A 26,924-nucleotide genomic window follows, 5' to 3' on the forward strand; every position below is an offset into this window, starting at 1 on the left:
ATTCTGATCTGGAATATCCATAGGTTTAATTTATCCGTTAATCCTTAGCCTACAATTCCCACGCCCCCACGGCAATCTAATTAACATACAGTGCATTTGGAAAGTATTCAGCCTCCTTGACCTTTTTGACATTTTCTTACATTATAGCATTATTCTAAAAAACATTGTCATCATTCTACACATAATGCCCCATAATGACAGTGAATACAGGTTTCTCGAAATGTTATCAAATTTATTAAAATAAAAACAAAAGTAATTTACATAATTATTCAGATTCTTTGCTATGATTTGAAATTGAAATAAAGTTAATCCTGTTTCAATTGATCCTTCAGATGTTTCTACAACTTGATTGGAGTCCACCTGTGGAAAATTCAATTGATTGGACATGATTTGGAAAGGCATACACCTCTCTATATAAGGTCCCACAGTTGGCGGTGCATGTCAGCAAAAACCAAGCCGTTAGGTCGAAGGAATTGTTCGTAAAGCTCTGAGACAGGATTGTGTCGAGGCACAGATCTGGGGACGGGTACCAAAACATTTCTGCAGCATTGAAGGTCCCCAAGGCCTCATTGTTAAATGGAAGAAGTTTGGAACCACCAAGTCTTTCTAGAGCTGGCCCCCCTGCCAAACTGAGCAATTGGGGGAGAAGGGCCTTGGTCAGGGAGGTGACCAAGACCCCGATGGTCACTCTGACAGAGCTCCAGAGGTCCTCTGTGGAGATGGGAGAACCTTCCAGAAGGTCAATCAGCTCTGCAGCACTCCACTAATCAGGCCTTTTATGGTAGTGGCCAGACAGAAGCCACTCCTCAGTAAAAGGCACATGACAGTCCGTTTGGAGTTTGCCAAAAGGCACCTAAAGGACCCTGATCATGAGAAACAAGATTCTCTGGTCTGATGAAACCAAGATTGAAATCTTTGGCCTGAATGCCAAGTGTCACATCTGGAGGAAACCTGGCACCATTCCTATGATGAAACGTGGTGGCATGCTGTGGGGATGTTTTTCAGGGGCAGGGACTGGGAGACTAGTCAGGATCGCGGGGAAAGATGAATGGAGCAAAGTACAGAGCTCCTTGATGAAAACCTGCTCCAGAGCAGGGGTGGGGTGAAGGTGGGGGTGAACCTTCAGACTGGGGTGAAGGTTCACCTTCCAACAGTACAACAACCCTAAGCACACAGCCAAGACAATGCAGGAGTTTTTTCCATTCAAGTCTATGAATGTCCTTGAGTGGCCCAGGCAGAGCCCGGACTTGAAAATAGCTTTGCAGCTACGCTCCCATTCCAACCTGACAGAGCTTGTATTTTTTTGGGATACCTTAAGGGGTCTTAAAATTTCTAATCAAATATCTAAATAATTATTGGTTTGACCATCTTAAAACAATTCCATATGTTAGCTTAGAACCCCTCCCCCAGCTTAGAAGGGTCTTAGACTCTGGGTTAACCCAGCTTCAATTCATGATGGGGTCAGTTAACCTGTTTTTAAAATTGCTCTGAGGATGGAAAATTTTTAATATGTTGAAAATGGCTTTGGGAAGTCAAATGGCTCATAACTCCTAGGTAGAGCTGAGAGGCCACGTGCTTGTTTTGTACCCCAGGCGAGGCCTGTGTTTTGTTGTGCTGGTAGCCTACCTCTGGGGTAGTGGTAACAGTGTGAGGTCAGGGGGGTTGGGGTAGCCTATACTGAATAACCTGCATTATTCATTGGAAATAAGAACTGCCACACTCTGACCCCCCCCTTCCCTTGAGCTCTGCGAGGGAGGTGGGGGGGGGGGTTGTTTGACCCGAAAGACCCCACAGGAAGGGGTCCCTGCAGGGACGTGCCTGTTTTAAAAAATAATAATAATAACTTGTTTGCTGCAGATGGGGTTGGGTGTGAATTGGGCCCATATAAATGGGCTGTGTCAACATCCTGTGGGAGAAGGGTAAGGGTCGAAGTAGGGTGAGGGGCTGTAAGTGGGGGATGGCTAGCTTTGTTTTCCGCTCTATTTCTGTCTGCTAGTGAAAGCTCTGCAAGGCCATAGTGAGCTCTGCCATATCACATAGATAAACCAACAACACAAAGTTGGAGAAGCATCCATTATCCTCACTCCTGCCTGTTGAAGTCCAAACAAACTGACTGGACCCTAGTTAACGTTTTAGCCTGCCCAGCACTGCACAGTCCAGGGCTGTGTTCAGTACAAAAATGTCATGTTTAATTGAACTGAAACGGTGCTGTACTGAACAACCAGTTGAAAAACCGGGAGGGGTTGGATTGTGTGTTCAAAATGCACCGCTGCCCTTTTTAAATATCACTCATTGCTTCAAACCCACCGAACGGTGCAAACGTATCTGTCCAAGTACATACCAGAACGTTTTGGAAAAATGTGTTGTTCATTACAAACCGTTCCGCAACGTAGAAAATGTTCAAGCGAACTGAACACACCCCTGTTCTATGAGTCTGAGTGGAGTGCCTCCTGATCCTGAGTACGTGTGTAGGTGGGGATTCCTCCCCTCTCTCCCCAGTAGGGGGGTTAATCAGCCGGACAGACAGCTGCTCAGTGCCCAGCGGGCCAGATTAGCAACTCCTCTCTGACTAAAGGAGAGCAGCCCTGTGTGTACGCTTGTGCGAGGCCGCCTCTCCTCTCAGCAAAGCCTTTGTAAACAGCTTATGGACAAACAGCTGCACATTTACTGAGGGGGTTGTCTGAGAGAAGACTCATCCTCTAAACAACATGTAGAGATACCATGACGAGCAACAGGATAAAGATTCTGACTGAAAAGTGTCTCAACTAACTTCTCTAGAACTCTTTCTCATACACACACACAAACTGTGTGGTCCAATAGGCCTTCCCTTTATCACCACTCTATTCATGCATGGCCTCTGTGGCATTTGGCTGTCCACATTTAGCTCTGCCCTACTGACTCAGTCACATGGATGGTGGGAAACATGACCGCTAGAGGCAAAAGACAGATCCCTTTGACCATGTCCCTCACACACACACACCTGATCACACTCCCAATCGACTTATATGAGTCCTCCTTAGATTCTGGTGCCGTTTTCTTCTAGGCCAGAATCAGAACCGGTGCTATCTCCAGAGAAAGTGCTGCTGTACTTCTTTTTTTTTATAGGTTGAAATCCACCAGTTGTATCACATTGATGCTTTATGTACTGTATTTTGGGGTGTCATGAGTAACTGGGGCTTGGTTCAGTGGTGTTTTCAGAGGACATGATTAGCTGTGTGGGTGCTGTAGCACTTCTCTCCTCCCCCTTCCTTCTGTCCACACACGGGACAGCCAGGGATTATGGAGAGCCGTCTGTCTGCCTGGCTATAGCTAGACTACTCTCTTCTCCTTCACACTCCGTGGGCTAGTTGTGTTTTTGGCTCAGATACATATATGTAGGCATACACACACGCAAGCGCTCGCGCACACACACACATACAGAGATACAGACAGGCAGACGCGCACACACACAGGGTGAAGTCTAACAAAGGTCAGCACTTTCACAGCTGAATGCTGTTGGCAGGCAGCCCCCACACAAACACCAGGAAAGGGACATACAAGACTTCTGTCGGAAACACAAGTTAAGCACTTGACTCCCCATAACAGCTTTGTCACTCTGATACCCAACAAGGCGTCCGTTTGTCCTGCCGACACTGCATGTTGCTACTTCATTATGTAACGAGACAAAGGCATGGTCTGTCCGAGTCAGTTTATCACTGTTGATTAGTTCTTTAGGAAAGACTTGTTACTTTTAACCCTTTAACAAGTACGATCATGTATTTGTGATCATTGTTGAGTGGTGCCTGCAGCGTATGATCACACGTGTTTGAAACAGTAGCAACAAATTTCACCTTTTATTGTAAAAGATAAATGCGAACTTCCATCATCCAAACAGCACGGAACACATCCACAGCTAAACTCATTCCATAAACCATGACAAAAAAACGAAACAAAAGTTAACAGCTAGACATTTTTACAGTGTACCACAAGGGATAAATGTAATATTGTTTAGAGAAGAGACGCGTGTCAGCTAAACCAAGTTCATATTTTTTAGGCAATAAGCACAGCCATCTTTGACTTTGTTTATTTGCATCTTATAGTGAACAGCATTCTGGGATTGGGGAGTTTTCGGCGCATCAAAGAAACAAAAACATGGCCACCATCAAAGAATTTAGCTTCTGTTAGTTTAGCCACTTTTCAGCATATTACAAATTGTTGATGTACTTGTTAGTGTATACAAGAACCAGAGCACATGACTTGACAAGTCGTTTACAGTTTTTGACAAATCGCAAAGCAAGTAAAATGTTTTCACCTCACAGATCATCACACCAAATTACAAGCCTAGTGCCAAGACTAACCGTAGCACGAAAGCTAAACTGGGATTACACATTTTTAGGGGGGTTTATGTGGGGGGTTTTCAAGCCCATGGGGGGATATGATGCAGGAAATAATACTATGATGGGGGATTCATCAATAAATGGGGGGGCAAACACAGAAGTTTATACACAGAATAAAACCCCTGGAAAAGGTGGGTCTGAGCTGGCAACCCAGCTGGCAAGTCAGTTAAGAACACATTCTTATTTTCAATGACGGCCTGGGAACAGTGGGTTAACTACCTGTTCAGGGGCAGAACGACAGATTTGTACCTTGTCAGCTGGGGGGTTTGAACTCACAACCTTCCGGTTACTAGTCCAACGCGCTAACCACTAGGCTACCCTGCCGGTACCAAAGTTACCATCGGAGTGTTCAAAACAACTGAGAAATCTGACTTAGGTACGTTCAAGACAAATGGGAACTCTGGGGAGGAGCTCTGACTGGGGGAAATTGTTTTGCACTGTCATCCAACTCGGAATTTCAACTCGGGAACTCGTTCCTCTTTCTAGAGCTCTGACTTTCTGACCTGAAGATCATTGACGTCATGATTTTATCTAGTATTTGTCAGAGTTCAGTTGTCTTGAAAGCCCCATAAATCAGTCGAGTGAACTATCCCTTGTTATAACGTCTTTGGTGTGACAGATGCTTACATGACAACCAGAATGCATTGTATGACGTCAAGAAACATGGCGCCACAAATAGCCGGCAAATAGCTTAGCATTAGCTCATCATAATCAGTGCAACATTCAAAGTATTTTACACACATGTCCATTACAATCTCTGCAATAATTCAGAAAGCAGGATTTGCCACCAGTACTTGAATACAACAGTAAATACATTAGGATCCATACATACATACATACATACAGTGTGCTACAGCAGAAAGGACAACACGCTATACAGAAAATAGAAACTTACTTTGATAGGAATGCACACATGTCTAAAGTTGAATTTGTAAGGAAAACAACCATGAAAGCAATGCGGGTGCTGGGGGAAAACGTTGTGCAAACCTGTTGGGACTAGATGTGCGATGTCTTCATACTTGATCTGGGGAAGTGCTTGGGCTCTCGTTGAAGAGAGAAGTTTGTTCGACTCAGTAAAGCCTCAAACATAAATTGTCCGCAACAGCGAAATGGGCTGCTACTTATGTGAATTAACGAGGAGGTGGATAATTTGAAATTAAGAAGCTGAAACATCTTAAAAGTAATTAGCAGGCAGCTTGCCTTGGTTTGAGGGCAGCGCGTGTAACTGTCCTGTTGTGTAACAATCACAACAATCCATTTTGGAACAGTGAGAGCATTCTGACATCACGCACGTGAAGGGGCGACGGTTTGAGATTTTCCTCCACCTCTAAATTTTGCTCGCCTGAAGTAGAGTATATTGTGATAAATTGCAGGCCACACTACTTGCCTAGAGTTTTAAGCTATACTTTTCGTGGCTGTTTATTTACCACCACAGACAGATGCTGACACAATGACTGCACTCAGTCAGCTGTATAATGAAATAAGGAAACAGGAAACCACACACTGAGGCGGCGCTCCTAGTGGCCAATGCAGGGAAACTTTAAATCAGTTCTACCAAATTTCTATCAACATGTTAAATGTGCAACCAGCGGTAAAACAATTCTAGATCACCTGTACTCCACACACAGAGACGCGTACAAAGCTCTCCCTTGCCCTCAATTTGGTACATCCGAAAACAACTATATCCTCCTGATTCCAGCTTACAAGCAAAAATAAAAGCAGGAAGCACCGGTGACTTGGTCTATAAAAAAGTGGTCAGATGAAGCCGATGCTAAACTACAGGACTGTTTTGCTATCACAGACTGGAAAATGTTCCGGGAATCTTCCGATGGCATTGAGGAGTACACCACATCAGTCACTGGCTTTATCAGTAAGTGCATTGAGGATGTCGTCTCCACAGTGACTGTACTTACATACCCCAACCAGAAGCCATGGATTACAGGCAACATTCGCACTGAGCTAAAGGGTAGAGCTGCCGCTTTCAAGGTGCTGGACTCTAACCCGGAAGCTTACAAGAAATCCTGCGATGAACCATCAAACAGGCAAAGCGTCAATACAGGGCTAAGATTGAATCATACTACACCGGCTCCAATACTCATCTTATGTGGCAGGGCTTGCAAACTATTACAGACTACAAAGGGAAGCACAGCCGCAAGCTGCCTAATGACAAGAGCCTACCAGACGAGCTAAATCACTTCTATGCTCGCTTCGAGGCAATCAACACTGAGGCATGCATGAGAGCATCAGATGTTCTGATGACTGTGTAATCATGCTCTCCATAGCCGGCGTGAGTAAGACCTTTAAACAGGTCAACATACACAAGGCTGCGGGGCCAGACGGATTACCAGGACATGTGCTCCGGACATGTGCTGACCAACTGGCAGGTGTCTTCACTGACATTTTAAACATGTCCGAGTCTGTAATACCAACATGTTTCAAGCAGACCACCATAGTCCCTGTGCCCAAGAACACAAAGGCAACCTGCCTAAATGACTACAGACGCGTAGCACTCACATCCGTAGCCATGAAGTGCTTTGAAGGCTGGTAACGGGCTCACATCAACACCATTATCCCAGAAGCCCTAGACCCACTCCAATTTGCATACCACCCAAACAGATCCACATGTGATGCAATCTCTATTGCACTCCACACTGCCCTTTTCCACCTTTACAAAAGGAACACTTATGTGAGAATGCTATTCATTGACAACAGCTCCGCGTTCAACACCATAGTACCCTCAGCTCATCACTAAGCTAAGGATCCTGGGACTAAACACCTCCCTCTGCAACTGAATCCTGGACTTCTTGACGGGGCCGCCCCCAGGTGGTGGGATGGGTAGCAACACATCTGCCACGCTGATCCTCATCACTGGAGCTCCCCAGGGGTGCGTGCTCAGTCCCCTCCTGTACTCCCGGTTCACCCACGACTGCATGGCCAGGCACGACTCCAACACCATCATTAAGTTTGCAGATGACACAACAGTGGTAGGCCTGATCACCGACAACGACGAGACAGCCTATAGGGAGGAGGTCAGAGACCTGGCCGGGTGGTGCCAGAATAACGTCCTATCCCTCAACGTAACCAAGACCAAGCAGATGATTGTGGACTACAGGAAAAGGAGGGCCGAGCATGCCCCTATTCTCAACGATGGGGCTGTAGTGGAGCAGGTTGAGAGCTTCAAGTTCCTTGGTGTCCACATCAACAACAAACTAGAATGGTACAAACACACCAAGACAGTTGTGAAGAGGGCACGGCAAAGCCTATTCCCCCTCAGGAAGCTAAAAAGATTTGGCATGGGTCCTGAGATCCTCAAAAGTACGGCAATTGCTTGGCCCCCGACCTCAAGGCACGACAGAGGGTAGTGCGTACTGCCCAATACATCACTGGGGCTAGGCTGCCAGCCATCCAGGACCTCTACACCAGGTGGTGTCAGAGGAAGGCCCTAAAAAGTGTTAAAGACCCCTGCCACCCAAGTCATAGATTTGATTTGAAATTTGATTTGATAGACTGTTCTCACTTCTACCGCATGGCAAGCGGTACCGGAGTGCCAAGTCTAGGACAAAAAGGCTTCTCAACAGTTTTTACCCCCAAGCCATAAGACTCCTGAACAGGTAATCAAATGGCTACCTGGACTATTTGCGTTGTTCCCCCCCCAACCCCTCTTTTACGATGCTGCCACTCTCTCTTTATCATATATGCATAGTCACTTTAACTATACATTCATGTACATACTACCTCAATTGGCCCGACCAACCAGTGCTCCCACACATTGGCTAACCGGGCTATCTGCATTGTGTCCCACCCACCACCTGCCAACCTCTTTTACGCTCCTGCTACTCTCTGTTCATCATATATGCATAGTCACTTTAACCATATTTACATTTACATACTACCTCAATCAGCCTGACTAACCGGTGTCTGTATGTAGCCTCGCTACTTTTATAGCCTCACTACTGTTATTTTTCATTGGTTAGAGCCTGTAAGTAAGCATTTCACTGGAAGGTCTACACATGTTCTGTTCGACGCACGTGAGAAATAAACTTTGATTTGATATTTGGAACTTGTGTGAAAAGGTTAGGAAAGACTTGTTACTTAACGGAGGCCTTGTGGTGGTTGTTTGGTTTATTGGTGTACATAATCCCTTCTAATCACATCCCCTGACTGACAGCTAACTGACTGGAGTTCCTTAGAGGAAACGCCTCAAGTAACCTTAACCCAGGAGGTCACCCACCATGAGAGGAAGTTGAACTTGCTAGTACTTTTATAGGTTGCTTAGGACAGGCATTAAAGCAGGGATTTGGAAGTCTAAATGCCTTTTTATGCTCGCTTCGATGAATATAACACTGTCTTGCATGAATGCCCCTGTTTTTCCGGATGACTGTGTGATCTCACTCTGAGGCCGATGTGAGCAAATCGTTTCAACAGGTTAACAGTCAGACAATAATACCAGGGCATGTTCTCAAAGCATGCGCAGACCAGCTGGCAAGTGTTTATATGGACATTTTCAATCTCTCCTTGTCCCAACATAGTCCCAATAGTCCATAACTTCCGGCGCCGACAGAGATGGCCGCCTCGCTTCGCGTTCCTAGGAAACTATGCAGTTTTTTGTTTTTTTACGTGTTATTTCTTACACTAGTACCCCAGGTCATCTTAGGTTTCATCACATACAGCCGAGAAGAACTACTGAATATAAGATCAGCGTCAACTCACCACCAGTACGACCAAGAATATGTTTTTCGCGATGCGGATCCTGTGTTCTGCCTTACAACCAGCGCCACGGGATGGTTCCCATGCAGCGACCCAAAAAAACGACTCAGAAAAAGAGGGAAACGAAGCGGTCTTCTGGTCAGACTCCGGAGACGGGCACATCGTGCACCACTCCCTAGCATTCTTCTTGCCAATGTCCAGTCTCTTGACAACAAGGTTGATGAAATCCGAGCAAGGGTAGCATTCCAGAGGGACATCAGAGACTGTAACGTTCTCTGTTTCACGGAAACGTGGCTCACTGGAGAGACGCAATCCGAAGCGGTGCAGCCAGCGGGTTTCTCCACGCATCGCGCGGACAGAAACGAACATCTTTCTGGTAAGAAGAGGGGCGGGGGCGTATGCCTTATGGCCAACGTGACATGGTGTGATGAAAGAAACATACAGGAACTCAAATCCTTCTGTTCACCTGATTTAGAATTCCTCACAATCAAATGTAGACCGCATTATCTACCAAGAGAATTCTCTTCGATTATAATCACAGCCGTATATATCCCCCCCCAAGCAGACACATCGATGGCTCTGAACGAACTTTATTTAACTCTCTGCAAACTGGAAACGATTTATCCGGAGGCTGCATTCATTGTAGCTGGGGATTTTAACAAGGCTAATCTGAAAACAAGACTCCCTAAATTTTATCAGCATATCGATTGCGCAACCAGGGGTGGAAAGACCCTGGATCATTGTTACTCTAACTTCCGCGACGCATATAAGGCCCTGCCCCGCCCCCCTTTCGGAAAAGCTGACCACGACTCCATTTTGTTGATCCCTGCCTACAGACAGAAACTAAAACAAGAAGCTCCCACGCTGAGGTCTGTCCAACGCTGGTCCGACCAAGCTGACTCCACACTCCAAGACTGCTTCCATCACGTGGACTGGGAGATGTTTCGTATTGCGTCAGCCAACAACATTGACGAATACGCTGATTCGGTGTGCGAGTTCATTAGAACGTGCGTTGAAGATGTCGTTCCCATAGCAACGATTAAAACATTCCCCAACCAGAAACCGTGGATTGATGGCAGCATTCGTGTGGAACTGAAGGCGCGAACCACTGCTTTTAATCAGGGCAAGGTGTCTGGTAACATGACTGAATACAAACAGCGCAGCTATTCCCTCCGCAAGGCTATCAAACAAGCTAAGCGCCAGTACAGAGACAAAGTAGAATCTCAATTCAACGGCTCAGACACAAGAGGCATGTGGCAGGGTCTACAGTCAATCACGGACTACAGGAAGAAACCCAGCCCAGTCACGGACCAGGATGTCTTGCTCCCAGGCAGACTAAACAACTTTTTTGCCCGCTTTGAGGACAATACAGTGCCACTGACACGGCCTGCAACGAAAACATGCGGTCTCTCCTTCACTGCAGCCGAAGTGAGTAAGACATTTAAACGTGTTAACCCTCGCAAGGCTGCAGGCCCAGACGGCATCCCCAGCCGCGCCCTCAGAGCATGCGCAGACCAGCTGGCCGGTGTGTTTACGGACATATTCAACCAATCCCTATACCAGTCTGCTGTTCCCACATGCTTCAAGAGGGCCACCATTGTTCCTGTTCCCAAGAAAGCTAAGGTAACCGAGCTAAACGACTACCCGTCATCATGAAGTGCTTTGAGAGACTAGTCAAGGACCATATCACCTCCACCCTACCTGACACCCTTGACCCACTCCAATTTGCTTACCGCCCAAATAGGTCCACAGACGATGCAATCTCAACCACTCTGCACACTGCCCTAACCCATCTGGACAAGAGGAATACCTATGTGAGAATGCTGTTCATCGACTACAGCTCGGCATTCAACACCATAGTACCCTCCAAGCTCGTCATCAAGCTCGAGACCCTGGGTCTCGACCCCGCCCTGTGCAACTGGGTACTGGACTTCCTGACGGGCCGCCCCCAGGTGGTGAGGGTAGGCAACAACATCTCCTCCCCGCTGATCCTCAACACTGGGGCCCCACAAGGGTGCGTTCTGAGCCCTCTCCTGTACTCCCTGTTCACCCACGACTGCGTGGCCACGCACGCCTCCAACTCAATCATCAAGTTTGCGGACGACACAACAGTGGTAGGCTTGATTACCAACAACGACGAGACTGCCTACAGGGAGGAGGTGAGGGCCCTCGGAGTGTGGTGTCAGGAAAATAACCTCACACTCAACGTCAACAAAACTAAGGAGATGATTGTGGACTTCAGGAAACAGCAGAGGGAACACCCCCCCCCCCATCCACATCGATGGAACAGTAGTGGAGAGGGTAGCAAGTTTTAAGTTCCTCGGCATACACATCACAGACAAACTGAATTGGTCCACTCACACAGACAGCATCGTGAAGAAGGCGCAGCAGCGCCTCTTCAACCTCAGGAGGCTGAAGAAATTCGGCTTGTCACCAAAAGCACTCACAAACTTCTACAGATGCACAATCGAGAGCATCCTGGCGGGCTGTATCACCGCCTGGTATGGCAACTGCACCGCCCTCAACCGTAAGGCTCTCCAGAGGGTAGTGAGGTCTGCACAACGCATCACCGGGGGCAAACTACCTGCCCTCCAGGACACCTACACCACCCGATGCTACAGGAAGGCCATAAAGATCATCAAGGACATCAACCACCCGAGCCACTGCCTGTTCACCCCGCTGTCATCCAGAAGGCGAGGTCAGTACAGGTGCATCAAAGCTGGGACCGAGAGACTGAAAAACAGCTTCTATCTCAAGGCCATCAGACTGTTAAACAGCCACCACTAACATTGAGTGGCTACTGCCAACACACTGTCAATGCCACTGACTCTACTCCAGCCACTTTAATCATGGGAATTGACGGGAAATGATGTAAATATATCACTAGCCACTTTAAACAATGCTACCTTATATAATGTTACTTACCCTACATTATTCATCTCATATGCATACGTAGATACTGTACTCTATATCATCGACTGCATCCTTATGTAATACATGTATCACTAGCCACTTTAACTATGCCACTTGGTTTACATACTCATCTCATATGTATATACTGTACTCGATATCATCTACTGTATCTTGCCTATGCTGCTCTGTACCATCACTCATTCATATATCCTTATGTACATATTCTTTATCCCCTTACACTCTGTATAAGACAGTAGTTTTTTTGGGGAATTGTTAGTTAGATTACTTGTTTGTTATTACTGCATTGTCGGAACTAGAAGCACAAGCATTTCGCTACACTCGCAATAACATCTGCTAACCATGTGTATGTGACAAATAAATTTGATTTGATTTTGATTTGAGCTGATCACCATTGTCCCTGTTCCTAAGATCTCCAATGTAACCTGCCTAAATGATTATTGCCCTGTAGCAACTATGTGAGAATGCTGTTTTATAGACTACATCTCAGCGTTCAACACCATAGTCCCCTCCAAGCTCAACACCAAGCTAGGGACACGGGGACTGAACACCTCCCTCTGCAACTGGATCCTGGACTTCCTGGCGGGTTGGTGAGCGCATTCCCACTTGAGCCACTTTTTTTTTTTTCTTAGCAGATGGTAGTGGAGCCTGGTGTGGTCATCTGCTGCAATAGCTCATCTGTGACAAGGATCAATGAGTTGTGCGTTCCGAGATACCGTTCTGCACACCACTGTTGTACTGCACCGTTATTTGCCTGTTTGTGGGCCTGCCTGTTAGCGTGCATGATTCTTGCCATTCTCCTTCAACCTCATCAATAAGCTGTTTTCGCCCACAGGAATGCCACTTACTGGATACAATTTTTTTTTTGCACCATTCTCGGTAAACCCTAGACACTGTTGTGCATGAAAAGCCCAGGAGGGCAGCCGTTTCTGAGATACTGGCTCTGGAGCGCCTGGTACTGATCATACCACGCTCAAAGTCACTTAGGTCACATTTTGCCCATTCTAATGTTCAATCGAACTGTAACTGGATGCCTGTCTGCCTAAACTGAGTGTACACCGCACACAGATACCGACACGAACACATAGTGAAGTATGTTGATATGAAAATCAAGCATGTACAGTGACTTCGGAAAGTATTAATTTTCCCACATTTTGTTACAGCCTTATTCTAAAATAAAATGTAAAACAATATTTAGCAATCTACACACAATACCCCACAATGACAGTGAAAACAGGTTTTTGACATTTTTGCAAATGTATAAAATAGAAAGAAAAAAAATTAAAACCCTTTGCTATGAGACTTGAAATTGAGCTCAGGTGCATCCTGTTTCCATTGATAATCCTTGAGATGATTCTACAACTTGATTGGAGTCCACCTGTGGTAAATTCAATTGATTTACATGATTTGGAAAGGCACACACCTGTTTATATAAGGTCCCACAATTGACAGTGCATGTCAGAGCAAGAACCAAGCCAAGAGGTCGAAGTGGCCTCATCATTCTTAAATGGAAGAAGTTTGGAACCACCAAGACTCTTCCTAGAGCTGACTGCCTGGCCAAACTGAGCAATCGGGGTAGAAGGGCCTTGGTCAGGGTAGTGACCAAGAACCTGATGGTCACTCTGACAGCGCTCTAGGGTTCCTATGTGGAGATGGGAGAACCTTCCAGAAGCACAACCATCCCTGTAGCACTTCACCAATCAGGCCTTTGGCCACTCTACCATAGACGGAAGCCACTCTTCAGTAAAAGGCACATGACAGCCCGCTTTGAGTTTGCTAAAAGGCACCTAAAGACTCTCAGACCATGAGAAACAAGATTCTCTGGTCTGATGATTCAGGCCAAAGATTGAACTCTTCGGCCTGAATGCCAAACATACCTATGATGAAAATTACAGGCCTCATCTTTTTAAGTGTGAGAACTTGCACAATTGGTGGCTGACTAAAGATTTTTTGCCCCACTGTAGCTCCACATTGATCTGGTACTCTCTGTATATAGCTCCACATTGATCTGGTACTCTCTGTATATAGCTCCACATTGAGCTGGTTCTTTCTGGATATATAGCTCCACATTGAGCTGGTTCTCTCTGGATATATAGCTCCACATTGAGCTGGTTCTCTCTGGATATATAGCTCCACATTGAGCTGGTTCTCTCTGGATATATAGCTCCACATTGAGCTGGTTCTCTGGATATATATGTAGCTCCACATTGAGCTGGTTCTCTGGATATATATGTAGCTCCACATTGAGCTGGTTCTCTCTGGATATATATATATAGCTCCACATTGAGCTGGTTCTCTCTGGATATGTAGCTCCACATTGAGCTGGTTCTCTCTGGATATGTAGCTCCTCATTGAGCTGGTTCTCTCTGGATATATAGCTCCTCATTGAGCTGGTTCTCTCTGGATATATAGCTCCTCATTGAGCTGGTTCTCTCTGGATATATAGCTCCACATTGAGCTGGTTCTCTGGATATGTAGCTCCACATTGAGCTGGTTCTCTGGAGATATATATATGTATAGCTCCACATTGAGCTGGTTCTCTCTGGATATGTAGCTCCACATTGAGCTGGTTCTCTCTGGATATGTAGCTCCTCATTGAGCTGGTTCTCTCTGGATATATAGCTCCACATTGAGCTGGTTCTCTCTGGATATGTAGCTCCACATTGAGCTGGTTCTCTCTGGATATGTAGCTCCTCATTGAGCTGGTTCTCTCTGGATATGTAGCTCCACATTGAGCTGGTTCTCTCTGGATATGTAGCTCCACATTGAGCTGGTTCTCTCTGGATATGTAGCTCCTCATTGAGCTGGTTCTCTCTGGATATGTAGCTCCACATTGAGCTGGTTCTCTCTGGATATATAGCTCCACATTGAGCTGGTTCTCTCTGGATATGTAGCTCCTCATTGAGCTGGTTCTCTCTGGATATATAGCTCCACATTGAGCTGGTTCTCTCTGGATATGTAGCTCCTCATTGAGCTGGTTCTCTCTGGATATATAGCTCCACATTGAGCTGGTTCTCTCTGGATATATAGCTCCACATTGAGCTGGTTCTCTCTGGATATAGAGCTCCATTCTTGTGTATTTTATCCTTGTTACTTTTTTTTGTGGTATTCTTTTTAAACTCTGCAGCATTGAAGGGCTTGTATAAGCAACCATTTCAAGGTAAAGCATACCAGTTGTATTTGCCGCATGTAACAAATACAATTTGACTTGTTTGTCTGCCCAATATACATTTGTTAGCATGTTTGGTAGATAGGAAGACGTTTCTCATAGTTCTAGCTCTAGTCTACTTGCCTTTTCCCGTGCTGTACTAGGATGCAGGTGGAGAGGGGCCGCGTGTGCTTTCATAGGAGAATGCTGAATAGTTAGTGGGGCAGAGCGAGCGTACAGGAGGTTTCATGGCTAATTAATGTTAGCGAGACAGAGGCAGATGCACAATCTCTACAGTGTGATTTATGTGAGTCACAGTACTGTGCTGGATATTAACGTTTTCTGGATAATTAATGACGTGTGTGCAGCACTGTGTGTTAGGGTAAACCGGGATAGAGAATGTACGTGTAGTATGCCTGTCCTGAGGTTTCATGGGTAATTCATGATAAGAAGAGGGGAGAGCAAGGGAAGCTGCTTTTCTCAGTGGGCGACTAAGGTACTGTAACTACACAGTAATGTAGTAACACTATCCGGATTGGAGTGCATCTGGCCGCCACTCTGCATCACCTTTCTCTCTTGCCAGCGTGCTGCATCTCTCTCTCTGTATCTATTTTATTTTCCCCTCTCTCTCCAGTGAGGTGTGTGTCAGTCACTGAGGATGCCCTCGCGGTCAGGCCTGTTCTATCAGCTGTGTGTCAGGTCTGGTGCCAGGCCAGCCTAGTGCAGCTCAAACAGCAACAGCCAATGGCTGGCCTCGCTCCTCTGCTCCCCCTCACAGGGAGGAGGAGGCAGCCGTAGGAAGGGGAGCAGTCACTCAGTGCTGAGAGGGCAAAAAGACACACACACACTTGTGCATACACAGGCACTGCATTAGCCCATGCGCGCGCGCGCACACACACACACAGACACAGACAACGCTCCTTCAGTTCTGTCTTGCTGGAAGGCCTTTTGTTGCTCCCTTGAAGAGGGTTCAGTCTAATGCACTAAAACTGAAATTTAGTTTGTTCATTTCCACCAAAATGGCTGACTCACTGCCATTTTAAATGTGTTAAAGCTGCGTCTGACACTTCCTGAAACGCTGACCACGGCACACAGTGGTGACGGTTTCGCGTGAAAAGTTGACAGCCTGCAGTACAGCGACACAGTGAATGGAAATGTACATGCAAACTGGCAAATAACATGCAAACTGGCAAATAACATGCAAACTGGCAAATAACATGCAAACTGGCAAATAACATGCAAACTGGCAAATAACATGCAAACTTGTTTTGTAGATTAATGTACGGGTGACCACCATGGATGCAGAGCTGGAGTTTGCCATCCAGCCCAACACCACTGGCAAACAGCTCTTTGACCAGGTAAGCAAGGACCAGGACTCGATACAAACTGAGAATTCACATAACTTAAAACCTAATAGAACTATAGTATGAAACATCTCATGTAAGATCAAGTGGGTGCTCTACGGTGTTCCTGGGTGAGGTTCATTTCTCCCTTTTGTTGGTATTATCATGGAAGATCAGTCTTTTGATATACACAGTCCTGATTGACGTGTAGTCAGTTACTGTTGTCATAGTACCAGTACTGTTCTCCTGTCATGATGGAGCAGCATTACTGTGACAGCATTACCCCCCCCCCCCCCCCCACACACACACACACACACACACACACACACACACACACTGTAGTTTCACAGCTTTGAGGGTGTATTGGAGGTCATTGAAAGACAGACTGTTTTCGGGATCTTTATTGTTGGCTAGATCTTTTCTGCAACTTCTCAGCCTGACACTGGAGGAGGATGATGTAATGTCCCATCCTCATTTCTATCCCTGTTAAGGTTCCTATGTGCCTGTACAGCTACTCTGTAACACATGTTAGCAATATCGCCTTGACCACAAACAGTACCAGAGTATTTTCTCACAAACAGAAGCTGGAGAGTACGTAGGAGGGCTGAAGAACTGTAATGAATGAGGCCATTGACATGTGCAGGCAGGTGGCGACTGTTCTGGACTGTGTCCAGCTGTCTTCTCACACTTCAGTGTGTTTTGTATTCCCACTACACACACACACACACACAGTCCATTTCCAGGGATTCATCAGGGGTTATGGACGTCCGCCTCATTGCCCTCCTCTGCAGTAACAGGCGGAGTGAATCTAAGTAGCTTGTTGCTGCGTGTCAACTGGCTGACTTATTAGTCACCCTCCCAGAGTTTTTAACGGTGAGCCCGAGGCCCATTATGGAGAAGCTATGCCACAGTGGGCTCATCGCTGCCGAGGAGCCTCCAGTCAAGCGGAGGCTAAAACACCCCTCTCAATCTCTATTAAACCCGCATTGCAGTATTTATTTACACAGTAGCATGCGAGCCTAACTTCCATCCTAGTCGCACACAATCTGATAACTTTTGTCATGAAACAAATGGTTGCTAGCATGTTACGTTCTATGACTTTTCACATGAGAAATGTATGACTTTCTCAGTAATCCCACCTTCCCAGCTGTTTAATGGTGGAGTATTGTCTGATGTTAACAGGTGGTGAAGACGGTGGGGCTTCGAGAGGTCTGGTTCTTCGGACTGCAGTACGTGGACAGCAAGGGTTACAGCACGTGGCTGAAGCTTAATAAAAAGGTGAGTTCTCTCTCTCTCTCTCTGTTTCCAGAGCGGCTGCCAGCAGTCAGTTTGAGCTGGTTATTAGGCTGTCGTCAGGGGGCCTCAGATGTGTACTTTCACAGGCTTCCTGTGAAGACCCTCCGACCCCCAAAAAACTGCTTTGAAGTGCCGTAAAAGACAGCGCGAGAGAGAGTGTGTCAGTGTGTGTGTTGTTGGAACTAGTTCAGTAGTCGTAGAGCAGTGTGGTTCTGTCAGGGTGATCTACAACAGGATTTATTTTAACAGCTGTCTCCAGTGGAAAGTGTTCTGATTCTAGGCCCCGGAGTCTGGGACGTAAGCGGCTGTAAAGAGGGTCCAATCCTATCACTAATTAGGACAAGATTAGATAACAGAAGTTTGTTCATACCTTTATGGCTTCATAACCAACTTGTATGATTTACCTTTATAGCCCAGATTATAAAGATTAGATTGTAAAGCTTCTGGATCAAAGATGGATGCTTACTTATTAGCCAGCCACGTTTTTGTTTATCAGTGCAGATAAAGGAGAGGAGACAAGGCGATAGAAGGTACTTCAGACTACTGAGACTTGTCTACCTCCTAGTGGTCTTGTTGTCTGTACAGGGCTTTAAAGGTGTTGTCCTTGTCCTCTCCAGGTGACAGCCCAGGATGTAAAGAAGGAGAACCCTCTGCAGTTTAAGTTCCGGGCCAAGTTCTTCCCTGAGGACGTGTCTGAGGAGCTGATCCAGGAGATCACACAGAGACTCTTCTTCCTGCAGGTAACTGACACCAGCTGTGTTCTAATACTCATATTAACCATACTATTTGTGAGGTAAATTGAGAATGTAGTATGCTTATTGGTCATAGTATGGATATATTTAGTATGTCCAAAGTTCCCGGGATGTTGTAGTACATTAGCCAAAATACGAAGTATACAAACAGTGGACACTATTTCTGCGCTTTTAGGGCCCATAATGCAATTCTTCAGAAAATGGGCGGCTTCACATCATTTTCAAATTTGGCGTGAAATATGCAGCCGAAGTCTGGCGAGATACAAATTCATTGCTTTAACTAATTATGACAAATGTAATGAAGTAATTCATTTTTCAAATAAGTTACTGACAATTTGTTAGGTACGCTAGCCTTATAGCATATCATTAAAGCAGTTGCTTGTATGTACTGGTATGTTAGCTATCTACCTAACGTTAATTGGCTACTAATACATGGAACTTGCCAGGATTTGAACTAACTACCCAATGTTTATTGACTTGATTATTCACGGTATGCTAAGTGTATAGTTGTTGTGCATTTTCATTGGACATTAAGTCTAGCTAGTAATTAATAACAATCAAGCAAGAAGTTGCAAAGCAACAGCATCAACTTCCGGTGGACCGGTGAAGCACTAGTACACTCAACTGAAAGGATACTGTGTGTTTACAGCATCAACGTCCGGTGGACCGGTGAAGCACTAGTACCCTCAACTGAAAGGATACTGTGTTTACAGTGTGCTAAAATGATCTAATACTATGGGTATTCGAACACAGCTTCTGTCAAAACACACCGATGAGTTCTAAGTCATCAGTATTCTAAGTCTTGACGGTCAAGAACGGACATACTCGTACTATGTTTACTCGTAGTGTCTTAATGCTTCCTAAGTTCAATACTCAGTGGGTGAGGTCACATGACCTCTACTTTATTTTTCTCTTTCTGTTTTCCATTGTCCTTTTGGCTTCTCTGACCAGGTGAAGGAGGCCATTTTGAACGATGAGAACTACTGTCCCCCGGAGACTGCCGTGCTGCTGGCATCCTACTCTGTCCAGGCCAAGTACGCCGACTACAACAAAGACAGCCACAAGCCTGGCTACCTCACCAATGACAGACTGCTGCCACAGCGGTGAGTGGCCACTGGCCAGAAGCAGGGATGTCCCGGAGTCATGCACCATCCACATACTAACAAGGAATCCTGGAATGTTTTTTAAATTTTTATTAAAATTTCCTCTGGAATGTTCTATGTTGTGTAGAGTCCTGGAGCAGCACAAGCTCACCAAGGAGCAGTGGGAGGACCGGATACAGACCTGGCATGAGGAGCACCGAGGCATGCTCAGGTCTGTGTGGATTTCCTTCTCTTTCTCTGTGTTAGTTTATGAGAGTTATTGGGAGAGGTGTTTTTGTCTCGTAGAGGATGCATTTTTCTCAATGGTTCCCCCACAACGAGACAGTTCAATGTGAGAAACGTAACGCTGACGTGTGTTTCCCCCAGAGAGGACACAATGATGGAGTACCTGAAGATAGCTCAGGACCTGGAGATGTACGGAGTCAACTACTTTGAGATCAAGAACAAGAAGGGGACAGAGCTGTGGCTGGGAGTGGACGCCCTGGGACTCAACATCTACGAACACGAAGACAAGTCAGTCTCACTCCTACAGCTCTTACAACCATGGCTGGCCTATTGGAAATCTACTGTTAAACTACGTACTGTAATGATAAGCAGATGTTTAATCGGGGTGACTGAAAGATGTCCAAGAAGGAAAGAAAGGGAAGGATGAGTAAATGTTATTTTTAGCAGTAGAGGAGAGGGGTGGGGGATGGAGAGAGTAAGTGGGGTCTGTTACTCTTCCTGTCTTCCTCTCATTCGTGGGTGGGACATGACTGACACAGCTTTGAAATGGTTTCCTGTCCTGCCACTCAGACCCATTCCCTTTCTTTCCCAACACTGACCGCAGATCAGCTGGTAGACAATAATTCAGTGCCCATCTCTTGAGTAGAGACTTGCATTGGCAGGACTGGAATTTGATCACAAATCATTATAATATACAGCAATCGACATGGATTTGGACGTCTCTAGCATATCATCGCCATCTGCTGGCATCTTTTATAGCACAATATTTTACACCCCAAAATAAAACTTAATTTTGAGTATTGAAAACTGTCTGTGTGCATCAATGACCAAATATCAACATCCCCCTCCCCCAGACTGACACCTAAGATTGGCTTCCCTTGGAGCGAGATCCGAAACATCTCCTTCAACGACAAGAAGTTTGTCATCAAACCCATCGACAAGAAAGCTCCAGTAAGTCTCCCTTTGTCTGATTTTTCCTTTACGATCCCAAAACAACAAGATGTGGAGGCACAGATCCTTTTTCCAGAACACCATAATAAGTAATAGTGAATTATACTCTAAAGAGTTCATCATATTCTCTGTTGTCAAACATAGTAATCTCATGGTCTATCTAGTCATCGTAATGGTTTTCCCCTGAACCCGGTCTCCTGTGTCCCTGTAGGACTTTGTGTTCTACGCGCCACGGTTGCGGATCAACAAGCGGATCCTGGCTCTGTGTATGGGGAACCACGAGCTGTACATGAGAAGGAGGAAGCCTGACACCATCGAGGTGCAACAGATGAAGGCCCAGGCCAGAGAGGAGAAACACCACAAACAGCAGGAGAGGTACAGGAGGAGCACACACACACATCTTACACAAGCACACACACTTTACTTTCATAGTCATGGCTATATGTTGACAGAGATGAAAGCCTATGTAAAGATACATTTGCGTTGTATAGTTGTACCTTTCCAACAAACAACCATATCACCTTTTCAGAATATTTTATAAAGTCAATATGAATCATCCAGAATGTTGATATTACATGCAGACGTTAGCAGGACATCATGTACGATACATTGCCATGTCAGTTTGATACTTTGGATATTACAGTACACTTTAATAAGATACAAAATCACCATTGATGTGCCGATGAAAAACACACCTATATAGTGCTTTGTTGCAAGAGTTAATTTCCTAGCAGTTAGATGATATATCCCTTCATCAATTCCTGACAGAGCCCAGCTGGAGAACGAGAAGAAGAAACGAGAGCACGCAGAGAAAGAGAAGGAGAGAATAGAGCGAGAGAAGGACGAGCTAATGGAGAGACTGAGGCTGATCGAGGACCAGACGATGAGGGCCCAGAAAGGTATCAGTCTGCCTCTTCCAACAGTGCCCCTGATCTTCAACCCACTAAAGTTCCTCCTATCTCTGTACCAGTGAAGACACGTTATAAGGCCAGATTAATTCAGCCTTCATGCAAATAAGAGCCTTCTGCTCCTCTTATTTGCCATAGGGGAATTAGATATTTACTTTGTTTCAAATCTTTATTGTCCCAGGGCAATATCAGGTGCAAATGTTGCACTGTTGCAAATGCTACGTAAACCTGTCTTCACCTAAAGTGTTTTTGTGGTGTTGATATGATGTGGGCTCTACATGGGGCTGTTGGTTGGTCAATGTCAGTCAGTATGCCAATGGGACCTGACCCTAACCTTCTAGACTGGTCCTCACTGCACCACGGTACTAAACTCTCATCTCTTACTTCTTATAGGACTGTTCTCAGCACCAGGTAAACATTAAGTCCACTCAGAAACACTTCTTTAAACCCTCTCCCTCCCGACCCTTCCACATGACCTTATAGACTTGGGTGGTGTGCTGAAAGAGACATCCATGTTGTGTTCTTTTTGTTCCGTACTGTTTTTACTGTTGTGTGGGTCCTCTCTCACTTTTTATAGGCATTTCCTGTCTTATTATATAATTTTTCCTTTGTTGTTCTTAAAGTCGATCACATTTCTGAGATCATGGCGGACTGAGCCTCTCATTGGTCACATTGTAAAAATTGTGGGTGCTCCTGGACATGGTTTGAGGAAGAAGAAAATAGTTTTTTTTTTTTTGAGGTCTAACGGACTTTGTGTATTTTGTTCATGGTCACAGAGTTGGAGGAGCAGACACGCAGGGCCCTGGAGCTGGAGCAGGAGAGGAAGAGAGCCAGGGAGGAGGCGGAGAGACTGGAGAGGGAGAGACAGGCAGCGGAGGAGGCCAAGGCGGAGCTGGCCAGGCAGGCCGCTGACCAGATGAAGAACCAGGAACAACTGGCCGCTGAGCTGGGCGAGTTCACTGCCAAAATAGCCCTGCTGGAGGAAGCCAAGAGAAAAAAGGATGAGGAGGCCACTGAATGGCAGCAGAAGGTAATTCTGTGTCCTGGTTACAATATAGAATCAGTCTGTTGTACACAATATGTTGTACTGAAATCATTGCACCTTCCTGAATAAGTCCCATGACTCCCCTCTTCTCCTCCCTGTCTCACCTTCTCCCCAGGCCATCTCAGCCCAGGACGACCTGGAGAAGACCAAGGAGGAGCTGAAGACGGTGATGACGATCTCGTCGACGCCAGCGGGCGGCTCCACTGAGAGCGAGCACGAGGAGCAGGACGAGAACCACGCAGAGGACGCCGCCGAGCTCTCCCTGGAGGGCGTGAGCGCCCTGGACCTGCGCAGCGAGGAGGAGCGCGTCACTGAGGCCCAGAAGAACGAGCGCCTCAAGAAACAGCTGCAGGTCAGCCCCCTCTGATCTCTAACCTTTAACACCACAAGACCCGATGACCTCCCCTTAAAGGGCTTTGTTTAGTTGCTGGATGGCTTTAACTGGCATTGAGGTTTCAATCATCTCTCTCTACTCTCTCTTCCCCCAGGTGTTGAGCTCGGAGCTGGCTGAAGCCATAGACGATACCATGAAGACCCAGAATGACATGCTTCACGCGGAGAACGTGAAGGCCGGGAGAGACAAGTACAAGACCCTACGTCAGATCCGCCTGGGCAACACCAAGCAGCGCATCGACGAGTTTGAGTCCATGTGATCTGTTCTGGGTTCCCCCATCTGTCCATTGGCGACTCGCTTTTCACCAGAGCAACAAGCGCTGTCCCTCCTACACTCCCCTTTTCACCAGAGCAACAGGAGCTGTCCCTCCTACACTCCCCCCTTTTCCCCGTACCCATACCCACAAAGGTTCCAGAGGGCACGGCCGCCACCGCCTCAAACTTTGCCAAAGCTCTGCCCGCATCTCCATCAGAAATCGCCCAATCGGGCGCAAGCAACGCTCTGAACATGCTATTCTCCTTATATTGCAAAGAATACGTCTGTGCTTTGCTTTCAAATATCTAATACGGAGACACAACAAAAACCAAAATGGGGAAGATTGGATTTTTAAGCGAACAAGGCCATCGGAAGCTTTTTTTGTTGTTTTTGCCAGTAAGCTAGTATGCAATGCTTTAGTGTTACTGACTCTGTCTTCAGTTGAACGTATTGATGTTCTCTGGTACTTTCAAACCCGTTTTTGTTCTGATCTATGATTCTGACACGTTTTATTGAAGCCCTGTTTCTTAAGTTCTCTGTGCTCATTGTAATCTTTGAAGGTGGATCGGTCCGAGGCTTTGTGTTAGTTATGGGATCGATCCATTCAAAACAAATGAGCCTATGGGTAACAGGGTTGACGTGTTATGCTCCACCCACTCCGTCTCCTACCACAAAATGGCCAAAAAGAGTAGAACCAGCTCCTGCTTTTACACTATGATTTGACTATTAGATGTTCAATTTTTCTTTTGGAGAAAAATATATTTAAAAAGGAATATTTTCAACATATTAAAGTGAGAGTTCAGTTGTTGTAACAGGGTTGACCTTTAAAATGAGAGAGCAGTTTTTTTTTTGTAACCTTAAAATGAATCACTAATCACATGAAATAAAGTCTTCAGAAATGTCTTTGTCAAAGCAACAAAATAACTATTGCTGAACAATGATGGTGAAAGCCTGGGGAAATGTTGATGTTAAGTGGGTTAAAGTCTTCCTGGAAGTCGGAGGCACGGAGAGGAATGCTGAATTTTGCCACTAAGTCTTTATTCATATAAAAAATCTGATTCATTGAATTTACCGTGGAGTCTATATTAAAGGGCACTTCATTGAAAAGGACAGGCTTTTAAAATTCTATATCGATGCACCGTTTCGTCTTAAAATATCAAAGGGATGCAAAAAGGAAGTCGCTTTGTGGAACGGCCCTACTATCTAGACTGAGCATCAGTGCAAAGCCACTACACCTTGAGGAGAGGTGCGAGTCTTGATGAATAAACTGTAGAATATAGCGAGATTTGATTTGGTGCTCAAGGATACATAATGTAGTAAAGCACATTTGGTCGGAGATAAACTGATAGTATGATGAAGATAAGCTAATTGGTTAGGCGTGTGGGTAGGAAGAGAGTGAAAGCTGTTAGTTTAGCTCCTGTGAGCTGACTCCTAGTGTTTCATGTCCAGTCACCATAGATGTTTTTTACTGTCTACCAGGTCACAAAGGCCCAGGAAAGATGGACAGAGATGCTTAAGTGCCGTGAGAGTGCCAGTATATCTCTGTCTCTGCATCGTAGTAACTTTTGAAGAGGTATATCATGGTCTTTCTGGCTGGAGAGCACATGAAAACGTCAGTCCTTGTCGGAGAAGAGATCTCTACCTCAATACTGTAACCACAGTGACTGACCCAATCAAACACTCGGTCTCAATCCCCTCCCACAGATTCTGACTTTTGACTGTGGCTTGGCTAGTTCAGACTAGGTGGCGATGTTGCTTTATTGGTTAACATTTCAACCAAAATAAGAATGCTATTTTTTATGCCAGATGTACTTTCAAGCAGTGACTCATTCAAATGTCACTAGTGAAGACAATTGATCAAAAAATGTTTTACACGGTGGCCTCTTTGATACATCTACCTTTTTGTTTTGTGTTACTAAAGTTTCTCTGAACTACACCTAAATTATCCAGAAGATCAAAGGTCAAGCAATCCAAGCCAATCCAGAACCGAGGACGCGGATGTGAGTCTGTATTTTCTGTAGTGGACTGTTCTGATACTGTGCAGTAGTGAGGTTGAGGACACCAGTGACCCAGGCTGTGTAGACATGTTGGTAGTGGAGCTGGTTTGACTGGTTATTGTTAAGAGCTGTTTGGACTCGGGACCTGCATCTGTCTGCTGACAACCAACTGGGGCCAGAATAGGACAGTCATGTTTCTCCTCAGCTGCTGGACAGATCTGCTCACCGTTCTCTCTGCCACAGCTGTCAGCAGGATGGATGGAAACCCAATGGCAGAGTGCCACCAATTTAGGACTGTAAAGAGACAGACGGGTGCAGATGTCAGAGGTGAATGTGCCCCCCTATCTTTTCGCTGTCATTAGAGGGACCCAACCTCTTGGGTCCCCCCCCCCTCGATCTTAGAATTCTGCATATTTAAATGTTATGTTCAGTGGGAATGGAGAACAGGCCAATTTACTTTTTTTCAGATCTTGATCTTTTCTCACCCAACCTTTTTACTCGTTCCAACTCAAATTAACTCGTTTTGTGGATAAATGTTACTGATGCGTTTTGAATGAACCGGAGTGTTCAGTTTTTATTTGCAATCAGATGACGTGATTATTTGTTATGCTACACTAGATAGCTGGTTTAAGTTGAGATCTTTAAAGCCAGAGTTTTAATAAAATAAAGCACTTGTTTGGATCCGGAGGACACTGAAGGGGCTTGACCCAAACCTGCCTTTTTAGTTAACCCAGTGAGTGTCCAAATATAGGGGTTGTATTTGCCATAGCAGGTGAAAAAAATACTGTGCTTCCAACTGTTATTTTTGTAATGTGTTCCAAGATCAAACTATCTACCAGCATGCATCAGTAGCTCACTGGAGGTGAAAAGAGAACTACTCTACATGCCAGCATCCCCCATATTGTTGAGTTGTGCTTTTCCCATTGGCTGAGCCTGTTAGCCTGCTTGTTTGACCTCCAATGAGAACCGTGTCAGTGATGCCTCTTTTGGAAACAGCTGTCATGTTTGCAGTTCAGTTTTTCCTTACATTTAAAACTAGTGTTTCTGTAAGATAGACAGAGATGGACCTCAGTCCATTGGTTTCACAATAAAAGTTAAAAATTGTTTTTTGTTTACCAATCATTTAAACAAACTATATATTTTATCTCTGACATCAGTAAAATATATTTTGAATGTGTCAGTCCTTCTTTAGACATTAACCTCGAACAACACTGTTCATTCATGGTTTAATTCGTGCAGGGCAGACAATTCCATCTCGATGCTTAGTGATAAGAACATGCAATGAGCAGTTAAATGTACATTTTCAGATCTAAAGATTTTCTCACAAAAAGCAGTGTCATATCTGGTTAACTGCCACAAACATCTGATTACAACAGGAAAGGTCAAGCCAAATGAACCATTTAGTTAACTACAGTAATTGACTTTGATTTGTCGCACATCAAATATTTTGCTCATTGATGTTTTTCGAACTTGTTCTGACAGCTCAATCTCGA

General features: G+C 45.4%; 1 protein-coding gene across 3 annotated transcripts in view; it reads left to right on the forward strand.

The window, feature by feature from the left end:
• The window catches only part of LOC109879436 (radixin), a 34,107-nt gene extending 7,570 nt beyond the window's left edge, over positions 1–26,537 (forward strand). Inside the window, exons 3-15 of one of the 3 annotated variants that reach the window (XM_031792539.1) lie at positions 16,437–16,520; positions 17,688–17,783; positions 18,419–18,541; positions 19,505–19,656; positions 19,784–19,867; positions 20,023–20,169; positions 20,736–20,832; positions 21,044–21,207; positions 21,601–21,731; positions 22,134–22,151; positions 22,517–22,770; positions 22,901–23,137; positions 23,274–26,537. In XM_031792539.1, the coding sequence (XP_031648399.1) occupies positions 16,437–16,520; positions 17,688–17,783; positions 18,419–18,541; positions 19,505–19,656; positions 19,784–19,867; positions 20,023–20,169; positions 20,736–20,832; positions 21,044–21,207; positions 21,601–21,731; positions 22,134–22,151; positions 22,517–22,770; positions 22,901–23,137; positions 23,274–23,438 (1,752 nt within the window). In that variant the 3' untranslated portion in view covers positions 23,439–26,537. Of the gene's footprint in view, positions 1–16,436; positions 16,521–17,687; positions 17,784–18,418; positions 18,542–19,504; positions 19,657–19,783; positions 19,868–20,022; positions 20,170–20,735; positions 20,833–21,043; positions 21,208–21,600; positions 21,732–22,133; positions 22,152–22,516; positions 22,771–22,900; positions 23,138–23,273 lie in introns of those variants that run through there. The other 2 variants (XM_031792540.1, XM_031792541.1) reach the window with 2 other exon arrangements.
• Positions 26,538–26,924: the final 387 nt, after the last annotated feature.

This window comes from Oncorhynchus kisutch, linkage group LG16 (assembly GCF_002021735.2).
Source record: "Oncorhynchus kisutch isolate 150728-3 linkage group LG16, Okis_V2, whole genome shotgun sequence".
Taxonomy (NCBI): domain Eukaryota; kingdom Metazoa; phylum Chordata; class Actinopteri; order Salmoniformes; family Salmonidae; genus Oncorhynchus; species Oncorhynchus kisutch.